The sequence below is a fragment of the Neoarius graeffei genome, chromosome 5, assembly GCF_027579695.1.
Source record: "Neoarius graeffei isolate fNeoGra1 chromosome 5, fNeoGra1.pri, whole genome shotgun sequence".
In the NCBI taxonomy this organism is placed as follows: Eukaryota; Metazoa; Chordata; class Actinopteri; order Siluriformes; family Ariidae; genus Neoarius; species Neoarius graeffei.
The window spans coordinates 38,933,527-38,948,586 of NC_083573.1; the positions used below are offsets into that span (position 1 = coordinate 38,933,527).

The window sequence follows — 15,060 nt, forward strand, 5'->3', positions numbered from 1 at the left end:
CACTTTTTTTCTCAGCAACTACAAATCACAACTGCGTGATATTTTTGGTACCGAGCTTCAGCTTGGGGTTCTATACTGTGTGTACCGTTTTCAGGTCTGTCGCACATCAACTTCCTGTTTATCGACTGAATGTATTTACGTACAGGGTGGATTTTGATGCTATTTCAAGAAGCAAAATGCTATTTCAAAATGATGGTTTACCAGGATGCTGTTTGAAATCCCTGGGGAGAGACACTGCTCTTTACTTGTTTCAGGGTTCATTATTTGTTGAAGTCAACATTCATAATAAGTGTCCTATTCCTTCGATTGCTTGCATTCTGATCTGAGCAGGGGGAATACGTAAGTGAGCAGTAGCTTACGTGGGCAGCACGGTGGTGTAGTGGTTAGCACTGTCGCCTCACAGCAAGAAGGTTCTGAGTTCGAGCCCAGTGGCTGGCGGGGGCCTTTCTGTGTGGAGTTTGCATGTTCTTCCCGTGTCTGCGTGGGTTTCCTCCGGGTGCTCCGGTTTCCCCTACAGTTCAAAGACATGCAGTTAACGTGGGGCGGCCTTGGGCTGAGATGCCCTTGAGCGAGGCACTGAACTCCCAACTGCTTCCCGGGCGCTGTTGGCATGGCTGCCCACTGCTCTGGGTATGTGTGTGTGCTCATTGCTCACACGTGTGTGCGTGTGTTCACTGCTTCAGATGGGTTAAACGCAGAGAGGAAATTTCACAAGTGTGTGATAAATAAAGTTGTGCTTTCTTTCTTTTCTTTCTTTCAGTTGATCTTGTTTAAGCCTGAACTTGGTTTTCTCTTCCAGGAGGTTAGGACCAACCCAGAAATGGCTCCAGGAATGTTGAAGCATTATTTTGCAGCAGGAGGCTACACCAAATTGTAATGGGGTGCGCTGATGGTTTGGAAACAAGCATTTTGCAAATTGGCACCATTTTTATTCCAACCGATTAAGAACTACTTTAGTGTCCCATATAGTTGCATTGCTTTCATGTTGCACATTTCTTGCTAATTTTCATAAAAGTCTAAAATCCTTCCTGCGCCATGCAAGCAGGCGCATTGGGCGGCACCGATCTCCATTTCCATAGGCTTCTCGCCTATACAGCTAGGGTTACGGTGGGGGAGGCCGGTCCTCTGGTAACCGCGAGAGTTTGACTCCCCGTTCGCATCTGTATTGCCAGACGGTAGTAGGTACCATTTTTATGATGGGCTTTGGTATGACCCGACTGACCTCCCGATCGAGAGGTGGACACGCTAACCACTAGGCCAGCTCATGGTAAATTTTCATAAAGGGTGTCAATAATTCTGGAGGTGGACTGCAATGATATTATCTTGAGCGATTTCTTTTTATTTCTTTGCACTTGTATAAATGATACCTGAAGTCATATAGATTTGGGGGGGGTTTACATTCTGAATTAAACATACATCCAGGGCTCTACATTAACTTTTGAAACCACTTGTCCTGTCAGGCAAGTTGAAAGGAAATTTACTTGTCCGAATGTGAAGTTGACTTGTCCAAAGAAAAATTTGAGGGGAAAAAAAAAAAACCCACACAAACTATTTGTAATAAACTAATTTCACCAGAATTACTTTAACACAAAAATCTATTCACTGCAGAAAAAAATTGGACTCCATCAATCATTAATTTATTTATGAGAAATTGAAAACCAGAAAACTAAAATTATATATATTTTCATGTTTAAATTATTAACTTTGAATATATATCCTCCACTGATTAATTGTTGTCTAATTATTCAGTGTGGCTCCTGTATGGTATTTAATGGTTGCGATGAAAGTTGCGGTGTTTTTTAGGTTTTTGTTGCAATTACATTGCGGGAGGAAGTGAAAGTTGCGAGAAATTGTTGCGATTTTCTCTTTGTGATTTTAAAATTGAGTGATATGTTAAATATTAAGTTATTACTGAAAAACAATTGATTAAAAAACAGACACTGAGAAATGGTCCTATAAACAACTTTACCAATATAAAAGATTACCAGGACTACAAAAATGCAGAAAAATAGGCTTTACTTATCCAAAGTTAGTGCATAGAACCTCACAGCACAACATGAAGTTACCTTAAAATATGATATAAATGCCTCAGCTTTCATGTAAGAAAAAAAAACTAGTACTGTGTGCAGGCAGTCTCTCCTGAAGACTAAATTAAACAATAATTATAAACTAATAAAATAAATGGCTCAGGCTTCATAGAAGAAAAAAAACAATTTGAACAGAATCTCACAGTATGATGCTGAAGCTGCCTAAACAATGAAAAATAAAATACCATTTTGGCAAAAATGTTGGCATCCATTAATTTCTTGTATTAAGTAAAAAAAAAAAAAAATAATGTAAAGTGCACACAGTCCTTCACTGTAAACATAACACACTTTCAGTAACAGAATTTAAAGTGCCATTCCACCACTGGATGTATTCTTTGGCATAAAATACAATATATTTTATGATATGACTAGACAGAGAAATCTTTTACCTTCAAAATGATATATCAAACATAATTTTTTGACAACGACAAGTATATTAATTTTGCAACCAAAGTCACCTACCCTTTTAATTTCCGCGCGGTAGTGAAACGTGATGTCATCAGCAGGTTCCCCTTCTTGTGTACCACATGTCGGTCTATTTTTAGACCAGGAAACCCCCAAAGTGAGAGAGTCATTTCTCCTTGTATATGGGGGCCAAAAAATTTCGAAAAATTGAGTTAATCTTTCAGTTAGCTAGATTTATTGGTATTAGCTAGATTTATTGGTATTATTTTTATCGCGGGGCGGCACGGTGGTGTAGTGGTTAGCGCTGTCGCCTCACAGCAAGAAGGTCCTGGGTTCGAGCCCCGTGGCCGGCGAGGGCCTTTCTGTGCGGAGTTTGCATGTTCTCCCCGTGTCCGCGTGGGTTTCCTCCGGGTGCTCCGGTTTCCCCCACAGTCCAAAGACATGCAGGTTAGGTTAACTGGTGACTCTAAATTGACCGTAGGTGTGAATGCGAGTGTGAATGGTTGTCTGTGTCTGTGTCAGCCCTGTGATGACCTGGCGACTTGTCCAGGGTGTACCCCGCCTTCTGCCCGCAGTCAGCTGGGATAGGCTCCAGCTTGCCTGCGACCCTGTAGAAGGATAAAGCGGCTACAGATAATGAGATGAAATTTTTATCGCGTTCTATCCGCCATTGCTGATATGTTCCACGTCACACGTCACATGGTACACAAGAAGGGGAACCTGCCGATGACATCACGCGCGGAAATTAAAAGGGTAGGTGACTTTGGTCGCAAAATTAATATACTTGTCGTTGTCAAAAAATTATGTTTGATATATCATTTTGAAGCTAAAAGATTTCTCTATCTAGTGATGCCATTTATATATGTTGTCAAAATATATTGTATTTTATGCCAAAGAATACATCCAATGGTGGAATGGCACTTTAAGCCTACATAAACACTGACTCGCACATGCTGCTTCTCTTGAACGTATACACGGAAGTAAGGCGGAAGGTAGTTTGTCGACGTCACCTCAAGACGACGCCAACGATTGGTCAAATTTGCGGGGAAGTTGCGGTGATTGGATATAATTGCAACACCGCCCTGAATTCATGGGGATTGGTTGAATTTGCGTTGATGTTGCAAATCGCAACATCGCGAAATCCTGGAGGGTCTGGTAAACAACCGTTTACTTTTCAGCTCAAATACACGAAGCAGTATTGGCCGGTTTCGCAAGCGGAATATTGCGCATGCGCACATCGCTCTTTCCGAAGAGAAACATCCAGCGATTCATCAAAACAATATGTCGAGTGAGATGCTTCGGAAATCATGTGAATAAACTGATAAATTTGATCTGTAACCCAAATATCGGTGTGTTTTGGCACTTGTCCGATCGGACAAGTAACTGAGACGATGAACTTGTCCGACATAAAGGATCACTTGTCCCGGACAAGCGGAAAAGCGTTAATGTCGAGCCCTGTACATCATCTGTGGTTGTGCCACAAGAGAGAAAGCAGCAGCGTCTCAGCTTGGGTCATTTCCAAGAAAAATCTTCACCAGTCGTTTAGTCTTTGGGAGAACGGGACATCAGGATGTCCTTTTAATTAGAAGAGTCAAGGCAGTAGGGCAAACGGTACGTTTGAGTTTCTGGTCTTCGGTAGCAGTAACGCTTCAGAAACGCTTCTCGTATAACCTGGCCTTTAAAACTTTCTCTGCTGCCATTCACATATGCTCCATGAAAGCACTCGCTCAAGGTCGTGCACTACAACTGAATAAAAGGCTCATCTCCTACTCATCCTGGTGCGCGCGCACACAAGAACACACATCGGTTTGCCCTTGGTGTGTGTAATTCTCAGAGATGTGTATCTTTTCATCCCCTAACCTAGTGTGTCAGTATCGCACTAATCTGCAAAGTGGGGGCGGGAAATCTACACAGCACAACATGCGTTAGAAAATGTTCACCTGTGTGTAGTTCGCAATAACATTTCTACCAGCAAGATTCCGAGATCTTCCACTGTGCAGCTTTAAAGTATGTTTGTACCTGCAGTTCAAACTATATCCAGTAGACGGCAACAATGTATTAAGTGTATACAGGTAATGGTGCAAATGAATTAATCTGGCCGTACAAATCAAAGTAGTAGTGTGTATTCATATATAAAATAATGCAGTGATGAACACTCACTGGCCACTTTATTAGAAACACCTGTATTTAATCAGCCAATCATGTGGCGGCAGCACAATGTATAAAATCATACAGATGTGGGTCAAGAGCTTCTGTTATGCAGCATGATTTTGGGTTGGACTGATTTTATGATTCAGGGATTCTTCTCCACTCTGCGTGCAAAGATGCACAAAATTCAGATTCATTCCAGTATACGAGAGTTTTGATATGGGGGGAAAAAAATGAGCATCGCCTGAATGTGTCTTAGGTTTCTGTCAAAAATAAACATGCCTCGTTTTGAATCCTGTGCTTTCCACTTTACAAAGTGTGATTTCTTTAATCCGGATTCAATCATCTGTGAAGTGATGTCTGAAAGCAGCGTGTGCGTGTGGGCTCATGAAATTCAGTATGCTTGGCTGAAGCAGCTTTTTTTTTTTAAAACCCTCTCCTGATTTGAGATAAAGAGGAAGCTGCTTTTTCAGAGAAGGGAGCGTGAACTTGATTGTTCAAAGGTTTATTACACCTTGTGTAATATCAGTGCTATTTTATGACTTCATTATACAGCCAGTTGAAGCCACAGTATCTCTGTGTCTAAAATCATTTATTACTCCCTACTCACTACATAGGGAATTACTATATAGTGAGCTCACTGGTACAATGAAAGAACACTTTCGGACACTACTCTGCTGTGCCGTTATTTATGTCATTACCGTCGCACAGTTAAAACATGCCAGATCAGTCGGCTGGTGGGTTTTCAAAATAAGTACATGCATGTATTTTTGTGATAAATCCATATTACACTGAGCGCATTTCCCACATATTAATAAATGCGAAGTGCTTTGTGTCTGCTGCATCTTTCAGTTCTTTTAAATCAAGGCTGAATCCTTTCTTCTTTGCCGCTGCTTTTTATTAAATCAAATTTGAGGCTTTTGATTAATTCCTCGCTCTGCACTGGAACTCTTATTCTATATTAGCTTATTTTATATTCTCTTACTATTTTTTTAATTGTACTTGAATGTCTGTTTATAATGCATTTCTTCCTCTGTCCATTCACCCCAACACTTTTTTTTTTTTTTCCTTTTCCCCCTTTTCCTTTTTTCTTCAGTGTGACCGCAATGCATGATGGGATATATTGCTTGGTTAGTGACCATCGGTTGTACCGGTACACTACTTTTCATGATGCATTGCAGGATACTTTGAGTGCACTATATAGGGTGTAATAATTCTCACTATATATTCGGCACAGCACTACAAAATGGCGACCTCACTATATAGTGAGTGATTTTTGGACCGTACGCCTCCTAATTTTAAGCGTCCATATTGTCATAGTCTGATAGTGAGCTGAAAGGCAGATTGTGCAAGAGTAAAATATGTAATGATTTATTTGAATCATTAACGCTGTGTGTGTGTGTGTGTGTGTTCAGGGTGTAAATGTACGAGAGAAAGCCAAGCAGCTGGTGACTCTTTTGAAAGATGAGGAAAGGCTACGGGAAGAGAGGATCCACGCACTCAAGACCAAAGAGAAGATGGCACAGACCTCAAGTGGTGAGTCAGTCGGCTAATGACATTTAAGAGCAGCTTCATGTGCTGAAAGGGAAAGTGTCATGATGTTTATATTTAGCACAACGTGAGGGGGAGCACCACGCTTGGCCACATTAAGAAATGAATGCTTTTCAAACCATAATGCCTAGCTGTTTAACCCCCAGCGTCTTCGGCTCCCTCGGCTCCTACTTTAGGACTGCACTCGGGTTCGGGTTCGGATTCGGACCAGGCGTGGCCACAGAGCTCAGGGGAGGAGGACCTCCAGCTGCAGCTGGCCTTGGCCATGAGCAAGGAAGAGGCGGAGCAGGTAAAATTACTCACCTTATCAACTGTCGCATCCTCTGGCAACAGGTAAAACAGGCAAGCAAAGCAATTTTATAAATGTTTTTTGTTTTATAAATTTAGATTAATATGGTGGATTTCATGAATGATGCAGATTTTAGTTAGCACTTCAGTGCTTCTAAAAATAGAATGTTTAGATTTCATTTATATTTTCCAGAAAGAAATCAGAAGCGTTGTGTCTCTGCAAATATTTCTGATATGCAAGAAAAAACTGATGCCATTTGGATATGAAAATTTTAAAAATATTTTGTCAAATCTGTATTACTGCAAAGATAAAAAAAAAATGTTTTTTTCTTCTGTAGCCAGTGAGCCTAATAAATAATCAGGTAAGACTCAATCATAAGAGGATAAACAAATGCAAAATAAATTGTACATTAAAAGTATTTTTAGTTTTGTTTGGAGAAGCTTCACTTCAACTCTTATTTGTGACACTGAACATAAAGCTTATACAACTACTGAGTTTCTTTTGCTGATGGCATTTCAAATGACCTTTTTTTTTTTTTTTTCTGCTGTTATCTATACCCAACGCTAACCAGTTTCAAATCCCCTCCCCAACCACTTTCACTTCTGCTTTGCTTTCTTACTCACTTCCTACTTTCAGTCATTCTGTAGAAGTTTAGGGATCATAGATAATGAACTAAGGCCCTTTCAACTTGTATAAGTCCCCGCTCACTCACTCACTCGCTCACTCACACTCCTGTCCTTGCCCCCCCACCCCTCTCCCCCAGACTAGTGCTGACCCTCTGGAGGATGCAGAACTCCGCTACGCGCTCACACTCAGCAAGGAGGCTCACCAAGAGGTCAGGGATCAAGGGTCACCCAGATCCCAGGGGTGAAAGCTGCTCCCGTCTCGCTTTCTTGTGCACATTTCTGAAATTCAATCGCAAATCTAAGATCAATTTAGAATGGTGCCTCGATATACTTCAGCCTAATTTCACTGAGCAATCAGTTTACACTGTTAACAAGAAAAGGCTACAGAAGTGTAATCACCAAAGAAGACTTTGACTGACTTCTCTTGTTTGTGATGGTTTTGCAGTTGATGAAATTCTTTGTTTTTAAAAAATCATGTCTAATTGTACCTAATTTGTGTTATAAATGAAAGCATGCCATTTAAGCTGTCCACTACCATAATCCTTTCTTAATCCGATACAAAAGTTGCCTCAAATCTCATGAGACCCGTTTCCCATTATCCTCCTCGTCCTCTGTTTACTGTACTGACGTGATGATGGCATGTGATTGGCAGGAGGAGCGTCTGCGCAGGGGAGATGATCTAAGGCTGCAGATGGCCATCGAGGAGAGCAAGAGGGAGAAAGTCAAACCTGAGGAGGTGAGTGGATGTGTGGCTGTCATTTTTAAATGCTGTGGCAAGCAAAAGCTTTTTATACCCCCTGCTCTGAAGGGGAGGGGGATACTGGTTTACCTCGGTCTGTCCAAAACACCATTTTTCTCAGCAACCACAAATCATAGCCACTTGGTACCAAACTTCAACTTGGGGTTCTGTACCGTGTGTACCGTTTACAGGTCTGTCACACATCGACTTCCTGTTTACCGACTGAATATGCTTACGAAACGTATAGCGTGGATTTTGACGCTATTGCAAGAAGCGAAATGCTATTTCAAAATGACAGTTTACCAGGATGCTGTTTGAAATCCCTGGGGAGAGACACTGCTCTTTACTTACTGTACTTGTTTCAGGGTTCATTATTTGTTGAAGTCAACATTCATAATAAGTGTCCTATTCATTTGATTGCTTGCATTCTGATCTAAGTGAGAGTGGGGGGATGCGTCAGTGAGCACTAGCTCACAGTTGATCTTGTGTTGTTGTTTTTTTGTTTGTTTGTTTGTTTGTTTTTTTTAAATGTAAGCACGTTCATACCAAGGATTATTGCTGTGCTTCTACTACACTGCAAAAAAAATGAATTTGAGGAGAAAATTACTTAATACTAGTGAAATTATCTTGCTGCATGGACAGACATTTTTACTTGATAAGAAATCTTAGAATAAGTTGGTTGCAATCTAGAACCAAGTTTAATAATCTCAGAATTGGTGTGTTGTATTCTTCTAATAGGAAATGTTGGATTGTTTCAACTAATTTTCAAGATATTTTCACTTGCTGTCATTTTATTGCAATGTAATACCTAATAATAGTGATTAGGTCGACATTATTGTCATAGCTCTTGTCCTTTAGGTTACAAAATCTGTTTGTGATGAAATAAGGGGGATTTTGTCTCTCTCTGTTAATCATCAGTGCTTTTTAAATGTGGAAGCAACCACAAACTCAGCTTTGAACCATAAAAATAGCAATCAACATATCGCTCTGTTCAGCTCCGTCATTATAAACTCTGAGAGTTTAGTCTTACCCTTTTTTTTGGGGGGGGGGGCTCATTTGTAGTGTCGGTTTATATGTAGTGAATAAAACGTGAAGTATGCTCTAAAAGCTCGATCATACTTGCATAAGCAAAATGGCTGCTACGTGTATCCTGCAGTTGTTTAGAGTGTCGCTTGTGCACATACTCAAATTAACTCCTCTGCATGGTGCAGTCCCAACATAAACGGTGAGCTCCATCATGCTTGTACTTCCTTTGTTTTTGGTACAGCACACCACTAGTAGCTACTAGTGACATGAATCTGCTCCTGAACAATGACGTTGCTGATATCCATAGCACGTTTATCTATTGTCCAGCATCGTATCACTAGATCACACAGCCATGTACTCCAGAACCATGATTAAGTCTTGTGCTGTTCTCTGTCTCCTCAGTCCTCCCTGATGGAACTTAGTGCTGTAGACCCGTGGGGAGCTCCTGCAGCTCCAAGCTCCACTGGCCCATCTCCTCCTCCAGCTGTGACCCCTGCCCCTTCAACAGGACCCTGGGGCCACAGTGACCCCTGGGGGGCAGCGTCCCCTGCCTCTCCTCCCAGTACCGACCCATGGGGGGGCGGGCCTCCTTCGGTAGCCCCTCCTCCAGATCCATGGGGGGAAAGTTCCACAGTGAATTCTGACCCCTGGGCATCTACAGGTGAGTGAAGAGCATGTAAAAGCACTTCTTCACAGGACGGCGTGACACGATGTGTGCTGAGGTAACATGCGAGCTAGGCCAGGGCTTACAGGTGTAACTAAAAATGGCACAGACCATCAATTGATCAAACAGTTGTCCTGGTGTCTGACTGGAATCATGGCACAGAAGCCTTCAGCAGTAGGCTAAAGCAGGGGTTCTCCACCTTTTGTGCTTTAAGACCCACCTATTCATACTTGTAACGAGTCGGGTCCCATTAAAAAAGATCCCCAGTTATTTTGGCTCATCTATTCTATTAGAATCTAATAATCTATTGTAACATGTATTAATGGGATGCAGCATCACTCCCTGTTACAGGTGGGAGCCCAGGAATTAAATAAATGCAATAAAAACAAACTGTTTTTAATTGTAGGTTTTGTATTTAAAACTGTATGGATGTGCCAGAAGCCAAACCCTGCATGCAGGTCATTCTCAGTCAAAAGTGATTAATGATCCAAAAGTGGAGTCTGGTCCATTAACGCGAACTTATTGTCATGTTTGTGTCCAGCAAACAAGCAAGTTATTAAAACCAAGAAGTACACTCAAAAGAAGTGGATATAGAAACCACTCAATGGGATTAGATCATTACATGCTAACAAAGAATGATTTTTCCTATGAGTTGGAAAATTATCCATCGGTTGAATTACCCGACGTCTCAAACTACCTGGTGCTGCAGACATCGTTCTACACGGACACGCAGAGGAAAACCTGGAAGAGAATGAAGGGGTACAACTTTTTATATGTGTCTGGGTTAAAGATCTGGGGATCAGGACCCAAGATATAAATCCTGTCTCATATTTATGCCTGGGTAAGGAGAAATTTTTGGGCTTTGTACGTGTTTCTGGGATGGTTGCTAGGATGCTACAAGTTTTAGTATCGGGTGTAAACAAGCCACAGCCGCTCAGTTCTCAATCCTCCCTGCTCTTCTTGTCCAGCAGGCATCACAGATCCATATAATTTACCCACGAACGTATTTTATTCTGCACACTTCTGTGTATGTGCGTGCAGGTTAAATGCAGAGGAGGAATGTAACAAAAATAAAGGCTGCTTGTTCTTAATTTATCCACGAATGTTTTTATTCCACTTGAAAAGCGTACGGCAAACCAGTATGTCACTTGAAAGTCGTTACGATGACGTCACGTGAAGGTCCTCTTGTACCCAACTAAAAAAAATTAGCCTCAACTTGGGGGAAAAAAAAATCACAGCCCACTAGATGGCGCAGGTCGAGAAACACTGGGCTAGAGTAGCGTCTCTTAGTGTCCTACTCATTTCACAAAACATTTGTATGGTAGCAATTTTTAAATCAATTAAGCGGGTTTCAACAATATTTTTCATGTTTGATTATTTTTATTCATTGGCTGACAAAAATGTTATCATTGTATCTACGATATATAGTATACTGGATGTAAAAAGTCTACACGCCCCTGCTAAAATTGCATGTTTTTGTGATGGAAGCCAAGATAAATAACGTGGGAGATTTTCTACCTTTAAATGGTAACAATATGTAACAAACTTGAAGCATAAAACAAATAGAAATGTTTTTGGGTGGGGGTCAGACAAGGAGGGGATAACCTGTGCACGCTTTTTTTTTTTTTTTTTTTTTACAATGGGTCATGTGACTGCTCAGAATTGACAAATCACAGTAATTTTTTTTTTTTTAAAGCGAGACATATGTCATCAGTGGAATGATTCTGATTGAACCCCAAAAGACCACCAGCTTTTTCTGTCGGATTTTTACATCCTCTTCGTTTCATCCAACTGCTGAAGCGACAGTCTGCAAAGAGTTTTCAGAAGATGTACAGTCTCTCATTGTTGAAAGATGATGGATCGGGAGAGGAGTACTAAAGAATTAAAAAAAAATTAGAACATACTGTGTAAAACCAATGAAGACCTTCAACAAGTGGGGAAAATGTCACTGTGGTGCCCCATTACCAAGAACAGGCTGTCCCTCTAAAACTGATTAAAGGACAAGGAGAAAACTTATCAGGGAGACGGACAGGAAACCTACAGCATCATTAAAGTTGCTGCAGGAGTATCGGGCATGTCATGGTCACTCCCCCTGCATGGGAGTGGGTGGTGGTGGTGTTTCAGCTGCAGTGTGACGTGTTGTCCATCATTTCATCCTTGTGTGTTCACCCTGCATTTACTGTTCCTCTGTTGTTACAATAACATCATTCTGACTTTGATACCAAGACCTAGTTTCAGTACTGTGATTCTTAATGCCAAAATCTGGGTGGGAAACACCACACACACATCGAACAACCAAAAGTCAGATTGGCACTAAATTAGTTTCATCCTTTTTACAGATATAAATGACTTCACATGTTTAAATAAAGCCAGTAAGTCAAAGATTGAGATTCTCTCATGAGTCGTGTCCTTAACCCTTTGATGCAAAACGTGGGTCAAAAGTGACCCGGCTGAGTTTTTATCTTCTATATCTTTGCAATAAATTAATTCCATCATTCAGTATTCAAGGTATTCCTCAATTAACTTGTTTTTGATCATCATACATCCTTTTATTTTTTCCTTTCTTACTTTTTGAATAAAAACCCTTTTTGTATCACTACCCTTCGAATGCACAACATGGGTCAAAAACAACCTGCATTCATTTTCCAGGTTATTTCATGTATGGCTGAGTGTTTCTATGATATACTTTTGAAATAAATTCATTTTGTCATTTACTTTTCCAAATATGCAGTAAATATTTTTTTTTGTTTAGCACAAATCATTTTTATTTTTCCTTTCTTAAGTTATGAACAAGCACAGCTTTTGTAATTCTACATCAAGTTTACACACATGGGTCAGAAACGACCCGCATGCATTTACTACAGCGTTTGGTGGGAACTGTGAATCGTGCTTGTGTCAGACATTTCACAGCTCAGCACAGCGCCCTTTGCCCATCTAATACATGGAAGGAATGTTTTTCAATTGTTCTAACATTACCTTAGAAAAAAATGGATTATGTTTAGGTTACCTTGAGAGTGAGTAGATTACTTGTCAGAAAGTTACAAGTAATTACTATTAGCTACCTAGCTGTTGACACATTCTGCTTTAGTTAGCTAATTTTATTGTAGTTGGCTTAGCTAACTACATAGTTAATAAATAAATAACTGGCCCCATTCACTGCTAAAGTAATTACTTGAAACAAATTATTATTATTATAGTATTAAGACATTTAATTTTAAATCACACTTGGATGACCCATGTGTAGTAATATAAAAAGTATTTTTGTTCATAAAGTAGGAAAGAAAAAATTAAATGAATGATTTGTGGTAATTAAAAGCAAGATATTTAAAGAATACTTGGAATATTCAACCATAAAATAAATTGATTTCAAAAGATAGAGCAAAGAAAAACTGTCAGCATGAAATAACCTGGAAAATGAATGCGGGTCATTTTTGACCCATGTTGTGCATTAGAAGGGGTGTGCATATGTTTTGCATCAAAGGGTTAATCAGACGTATTTCCCCCCCCCCCAAAAAAAAAGTACAGTGCCACAGAGAACAGTGATTATTTTCTGCATCCTGCCCACAAATACTGTGAAAGTTTAAAGTTCACTTTAGTCAGTAAAGCTTTTTCTGTTCATTTGAAATTTTTCCTCTATATTACGTACATCAGTCACGCACTGTGACTGACGGGAGGAAAGTGTCACTGTGGCGCAAAAATAATACTTGATTGATTAAATACATAAATGCGCAGCAACATTTAAAATATGTTTTCCCTTCTAGTAGAATAGAATAAAAATGTATCAAAGTTTCAACTCCGTGTGTGACTCTGGTCTGCATGCATGTGGTTCTCGACCTCTGACCCTTTCATCTGTCCTCCCCAGCCGTGACCCCTCCTAGTACAGACCCTTGGGCTCCGTCAGTGCCTGCAGCCCCAACCTCACTCTCAGGGTCGTCCGATCCCTGGGCTGGGGAAGGGGTTGCCCCCACAAGTGATGCTCTGACCTCTGACCCCTGGAGTGGTCCCACTAAACACACAAATGGCACAGGTACACATTCCAACACATAATGACAAGCACTTATGAATAGCTCAGTCAGCACTCGCTTCCAGGACTTGACACGTTGTACGCATGTAATAAAAAGGGAAACTGGAGCAATCGGGCATCATTTTGTGAGGGGATATGACTCATGACTCGTTTATAACCAATCCCTCTTGTTAACCTTTGTGTTTTTATAATAATTGCTGTCTAGTGTGTCCATGATTTCACAATTTTCACAAAATACAGAACAAGGCTCCAATAACTATATAAAGCCAGTTTTTATAAATTTTTTTTTTTTAAACGACGCTTGCTTGATCCAGCTGTTTGTTCTGGCTACTGCTTCCTGTTAGCTGGCAAGAATGTGTGTGCAAGCTGGCTTGCTAATTTAAGAAGCCCATACTTTATTCTGTCCAAGATGTCCGCATGTTTCTTGTCCATTTGGTTCAAGCGAAACGCTACATTTTTCCCCAAATCAGAAGAATGTGATGCTGAAATGATTCTGCGCCACCCCTGGTCTCCCACAGAAAGAAAATAAAACTTCCATCGGCATTTGTCACGCAGGGGAAACGGGTAGTGTTTTGACACGGGTTATAAAATTTGGCGGTATGAAAATTGGTCTCAAACATGGTGCGAATTAATTTTAAAATAACCTCCGCAGACCTTGTGTGTTCATGCTTTCAGCCCCTTTAAAACCCCCGTCCTACATCCCTCCACACTTCAGTATCTCATATTCATGCCTTATTATTACCTGCTTAGCATGTGGGAGGCCACACTGATCAATTATTAAAAGTCTTCTCTTCCTGTTTCTCATTCGAGCCTGTCCTTTCTGATTTCTTCCTTCAGGAGATCCAGACAGGAGTGGCTCCACACTAACGGGCAGCGATGCAGGTGGTGGAGGAAGCACAGGCTCTCCAGTACCGTTTGACCTCTCCTCGCTCGGCTCCTCTCTGCCGGTTCGGAAAACGCCGGAGTCGTTTTTGGGGCCCAACGCAGCGCTGGTGGATCTGGACTCCCTCGTATCGTCAAAACCCAAACCCAGAACGACCCCTCCCAGCATGACTTCATCTCACAACCCTTTTCTTCAGTCACAGAGTAGGCAATTAGAATGGGAACACCTTGTTTGTTTGTTGACAATCTTGATGAATTAGTCCAGCTTCAAACAGTCACAAAAACTACTGATATACAGGGGATCAGGACACTTCGTCCAATGACCGTTTCATCCAAAGCCTTTTTCATACGCAGTATTTTATACGTGGTGACGATGTGTGTGACAAGATCGAGATATAAACAAACCGTAATTCATTTAAGGGAGTGCATTAAGCAGGTTTATGACTGCGTCTCCCCGTAATAAATGGAAATAAACAGTTTTTGTAAAGCAAACGAATGCCATAGTACAAGCGCTTCGGCACAAAAGAACGGTGTAAGGGGCGTAAACAAATAGACCCTTACCATTACAGGAGTCCAGTGAAGCTATTTAATTCATCATATAGCCAGTCTTAAGGCCACC

General features: G+C 40.8%; 1 protein-coding gene across 3 annotated transcripts in view; it reads left to right on the plus strand.

Moving 5' to 3' along the window:
- Nucleotides 1–15,060, plus strand: part of epn1a (epsin 1a) — a 51,648-nt gene that overhangs the window by 32,855 nt on the left and 3,733 nt on the right. The window contains exons 5-12 of one of the 3 annotated variants that reach the window (XM_060921653.1): nucleotides 6,056–6,176; nucleotides 6,338–6,480; nucleotides 6,818–6,841; nucleotides 7,244–7,315; nucleotides 7,759–7,842; nucleotides 9,274–9,532; nucleotides 13,398–13,562; nucleotides 14,397–14,645. In XM_060921653.1, coding sequence (XP_060777636.1) covers nucleotides 6,056–6,176; nucleotides 6,338–6,480; nucleotides 6,818–6,841; nucleotides 7,244–7,315; nucleotides 7,759–7,842; nucleotides 9,274–9,532; nucleotides 13,398–13,562; nucleotides 14,397–14,645 — 1,117 coding nt within the window. The remainder of the gene's footprint in view (nucleotides 1–6,055; nucleotides 6,177–6,337; nucleotides 6,481–6,817; nucleotides 6,842–7,243; nucleotides 7,316–7,758; nucleotides 7,843–9,273; nucleotides 9,533–13,397; nucleotides 13,563–14,396; nucleotides 14,646–15,060) is intronic. The other 2 variants (XM_060921654.1, XM_060921655.1) reach the window with 2 other exon arrangements.